This window comes from Pygoscelis adeliae, unplaced genomic scaffold, assembly GCF_000699105.1.
Source record: "Pygoscelis adeliae isolate BGI_AS28 unplaced genomic scaffold, ASM69910v1 Scaffold120, whole genome shotgun sequence".
Taxonomy (NCBI): Eukaryota; Metazoa; Chordata; class Aves; order Sphenisciformes; family Spheniscidae; genus Pygoscelis; species Pygoscelis adeliae.
In genome coordinates, this window is record NW_008824032.1 from 7153874 (window position 1) to 7158302 (window position 4429).

At 38.9% G+C, this 4429-nt stretch overlaps 1 protein-coding gene across 1 annotated transcript in view; it reads left to right on the top strand.

Moving 5' to 3' along the window:
• The window catches only part of CFAP44 (cilia and flagella associated protein 44), a 49286-nt gene that overhangs the window by 30151 nt on the left and 14706 nt on the right, over positions 1-4429 (top strand). The window contains exons 19-24 of the mRNA XM_009330508.1: positions 213-268; positions 705-867; positions 1198-1328; positions 2276-2469; positions 2874-3045; positions 3993-4170. Of these exons, the coding sequence (XP_009328783.1) occupies positions 213-268; positions 705-867; positions 1198-1328; positions 2276-2469; positions 2874-3045; positions 3993-4170 (894 nt within the window). The remainder of the gene's footprint in view (positions 1-212; positions 269-704; positions 868-1197; positions 1329-2275; positions 2470-2873; positions 3046-3992; positions 4171-4429) is intronic.

The window sequence follows — 4429 nt, forward strand, 5'->3', positions numbered from 1 at the left end:
TGCTTCACTAGTTCTTTTACATGCAAACCGACTTAATTGCTTTTGAAACATTAAAACGGGATATTTAAGGCCTGTATAGCAATATTGATCATGAAGGTTTCTTCTGGTTTTGTGAGAGGCAATGGGAGCTCTGTCTTAATGTTTGTAGAAGCTTTATTGTCTGTTGAAACTGTTATTGCTTGTTTCAAGGCAAGACAACATTTTTATTCCAGAGTGGTCTTGAGAAGGAGAAGGCTACTGAAGACATTGAGGATCCCAATGCCTACAAGTAAGAGATGCTTGGATAATAATAAAAGAGATTTTCAAGTGTTGGTAGCTCTTTCTTCAGACCACGTATTTCTTTTTGCCTGCTAAGAGGAGGGAGAAGTTGATCACCCTGAATTTGGGTCATTTCTTTGTTACACACAAAGTTTTTTCATCCTTTCCTTCCATTTCATCTACTCTTCTGTGGTAGTAATTCAAATATGGTACTCTGAGACTTACTTAACTTCAGACTACAGAGACAATACAAGGTCAAGGTCAAAGCCCCATGATGTTAGGACTGTACAAATATACAGGAAGATGAGTCCTTTCTAAGTTACCCTCAAAGCCATTGAGTTCATCGGGAGTTTAAGGATTTCAACGAAATCTAAAAGGTTACATAAACTGTAATCTTTCCTCTATTCTGTTGAGATAACACCATTTCCTTTCTCATGCATTTTCAGCCTTGAGGAAGTCAAGCAGAAAAAGGAGTATGAACGGATAATGAAGGAAGCTGAAGAAAAAAAAAACAAGAAAAGAGAGGAGTTAATTGCACTGAGGCATGAGTTTCTTTTTCTTCTTCAAAAGAATCAGGAGTTGCCTAAGCACATGCAGCTGCACAGAGAGGTACTTCAGTTTTTTATAAGTCATTTACCTTTAAAGGCACCGTCTTCTAAAATGTTGCTACCCAATGTATTGGGGCCAAAGATGTCCAAGCCTTTGGATTAAGGTAGTTCTATGAATATATAATTCGCTGGGAGTTATGAATCACAGCTTATGATTTGTGTCATTTAAGAAGCACGTGGGGAAAATGTGGTTCTCTGAGGAGATCTGAATAGCTCCTGAAATAAAGGATTGTGTTGATGTGCATGGAACTCTGGCACGTGGGCAAAAATATTTATTACCAAAACCTAGTAGCCAAGATAATGTGATGCTGGGTTTTCTGTCTTTCTGCAGCAGTATGAGATGGACCATAGGATCTTTGAGGAGCTGGATAGGCAGACAGCACAGAGAATCCAGTTAGTGCAAAAGGAGCTGGCTTGGGAGCATGAGAAACACTTGATTGGACTGCAGAAGCTACGAAATCAGTAACCACTTTTCTTCGTCTTCTCCCTCTGACCTTGCATGGGGCTTATCATTTACAAAGTTGTACCTGCCACAAGAAAAAAGAATGTGATTTTTTTTTCCCCTCATATAATCAATATTCTTCTGTTCTGTTATGATTCTGTTCTTACTTTACTTGGAACATAAACAAGAGTATACATTGATATTTGGGTATACTTACTTCTTTTGAATCTTTGGTAAAAATTCAGATATGCAAATCAAGGAAGTAGCTTCATTCTGATTCACTTCTATATGAAGAAAACTGGGGGGTTTTTTGAGACTAAGTTTGCCTGGTTTTTTGCCAGTAGGTTCAGTGAGAACCAAGAACTCTTATTGGAACTTTGAAGAACAACCTGTGAGATGAATCCCTGTTTTTCAGATATGTTGTATGTCTGTCAGATATTTTAGTGTCATTGCTAACACAATGTTCCCTATATAGTTTAAAGTTACGAAATTAATTTTCTCAAGAATACAAGTTTAAGTGCAAGGTACATTTTGGGTTGGTTTTCTTAAATCTAAGTACATAGCAAAAGATGAATTCCTAAAAACAAACACACAATGGAAATAATACACAATAACAAAAACACCTTAGACACACAGAGTGTGTGACTGGGAAAAAGACTTGAATGAACATGTTTTTAATCAGTCCTTAATGGAAGATGGAAGATATTCTCATGAAGAACCTGGTGTAAGTTTCAATATTGAGAGATGTCTTAATACGTTTATTCTTGAGCATCTCCATTCCTAGGTTATATAAAAGTCAATAGATAGTGTCAGATGTCATCACGCTATTATTTACTGACTTGTGAATTTACATGTAATGATTATATGTGCAGTAAGTAAAATACATTATTCATGTCCTTTTGGTCAAGGAAAAATGTTATGTTGTACCTACTGACATCAGACAGTTTTGTCTAATTTGGTTTTTCAGGTTTCGGGACTCACTGGAATTTGACACTGTTGTTGTTCATGCTATTCAAAGCAATCATCAGATTTCCACCTACAGACTTCTAGCAATGTCTGAGAAATACTACCAAGATAAGGAACGTCCATCATGGAAGAGGACAGTACTTAAACGGGCATGGAAACAAGCAGAAAAAAGGGAGATCGTCAGAGAGACAAGCCGTACGCATAGGACTAATGATGGCCATTTAAATCTTATCAGTAATATGGTTTCTGTCTTTCATCTCAGTTTGTTTTCCTGAGTTCAAGCTAAAGAAATTATAATTTCTTTAGGTACGGGTAAAGAAATATAACTGTGGTATGTTTCTTCAGTACCTACATACATAGTAACACACATACATAGTTCTCCATGTTTAGGTCAATGCCAGCAATTGTCTGTCAACCCCCTGGGTAGAATGTGACTAAGAGTCAAGTCAAAGCACCTGAATACATTCAGAACATCCACTGCAGTGGAACTATACTGATTGACACCAGCTCTACAGGAGCCGTCCCAGGGGTTTCCAATAGTTGGGACTGCACTGTGCTGCATGGTATTTACATCTTCACATGGTTGTTTTTTGGTCCAGATGCTTGGTCCTCGCCCTTTGAGGGCGAGGCTGAAAAGCTGAAGACGTCAGAGGTCCGAAAGCCAACTACGCATTATATAGGAAGCAAACATGAGCAAATCAGAAGAATTGTTGAGAAATCTGACAAGGTGAAAGCTAAGATCATGAAGAGGAAGGCAGAGTGGGATGAATTGTGAGTCTTGAACTGGACTCTGTGCCCTTTTAGTTCTGCTTCTTGTCTGAGGTCAAGTAATGCTATTTAGCTGTCATATGGCACTATAATCTCTCTCCCTAGTTTTTTATATTCCTAATGGTTGTAATTAAAAAAGATGAGTTTTCATGTATCTCTGAGTCTCAAGAGAGCATTAAAATCTTGCAGTTAGTTTCTGTGGTTCCTCTAAAATATTAAAAAACTTGAATTCGGCTAGGTAGCTGCAGCTTCAGATAGGGAATAAAAAGGTGTCTAAATTGATTATGAGGGACACCTAAACCATTACAGTCAACTCTTAGTTAACCCTACCAGCACCACATAGAGCAGATGCTGTAACAGCTGGGTTAGGTCAGTTGTGCTAACATCATAGCTATTATGTGAGTGTTTGTGATATGCCTTCACGCTTCATGGTGGTCTTTATCTTGAGAGGCAAGAAAGGGGGACGAGACATCTTTGAATGCTCATGCAGGTACAGAATTTTTTCATTAGGAGATGAATGACAGGGAATGGGACCAAGGCAGAGTCAGAGTACAAGGCTTTTTAAGGTTATTAAGTGTTTAACAATATAGAGTAGGAGCAGGTATTCTGTGCTGCAGGCTGGTGGAGTGTTGACACACGGCTCCCTGAGACTGAGAGCAGCATGTACTTGCTAAACCCAGAACTCGGTCCAAGTGTGGAGGTTTAACCTGTCCCATGGCAGAGCTATGTTATAAGAATTTTTTGGGAAAAAAAATAATCTGAGGTTTTTGTTCAAATGTGCAAGGATATACTTCTCAGAGTAGCCATTGGCTTCTGAAAGAGGTGTGTGATTCTTGATCCCTAGCTCACCTCTCAAGCCTTGCTGCAGAAATCAGAAGGTAGGAAATGACCCTGTTTGTTCATCTGTATGCTTTCTGTCTTAAAGTTCAGCTTTGTTTTGTACCTACCAGATACAAGAGCAAACCTAGTGATGACTATGAGAATCCCAAGGATGTTGAGGACATCAGAGAAGCACAGGAAAATATGGGATGTTATAAGCTGAAGACTGCCCCTAACTACAGAGTCCCTGAACACAAGCGTATGAACACGGAGAAGAAGGTCATGCAGCTTACATCCCTGGAAGTGTTGGTATGTAAACTGGTTCATTGATGTGTATATTTCCCCCTTTTTGGGGGAGGGAGGATAGTGTATTAGTCACTGAAGAAATTTTTTGAAAGGAAATGAAAGTGGATGTGGGAAGAGGCCTTGAGGGACAGGCTGTCTTCAGTCAGCTTTAGTTACAAATCAGCCTTTCTCTTGTGAGCTGTCAGGATAACTGTCAGCTGGCTCTTTTTAAATGAGAAAGAGAATTTACCATTTCTAGTACTTCATCAGGAACATCTGTCTT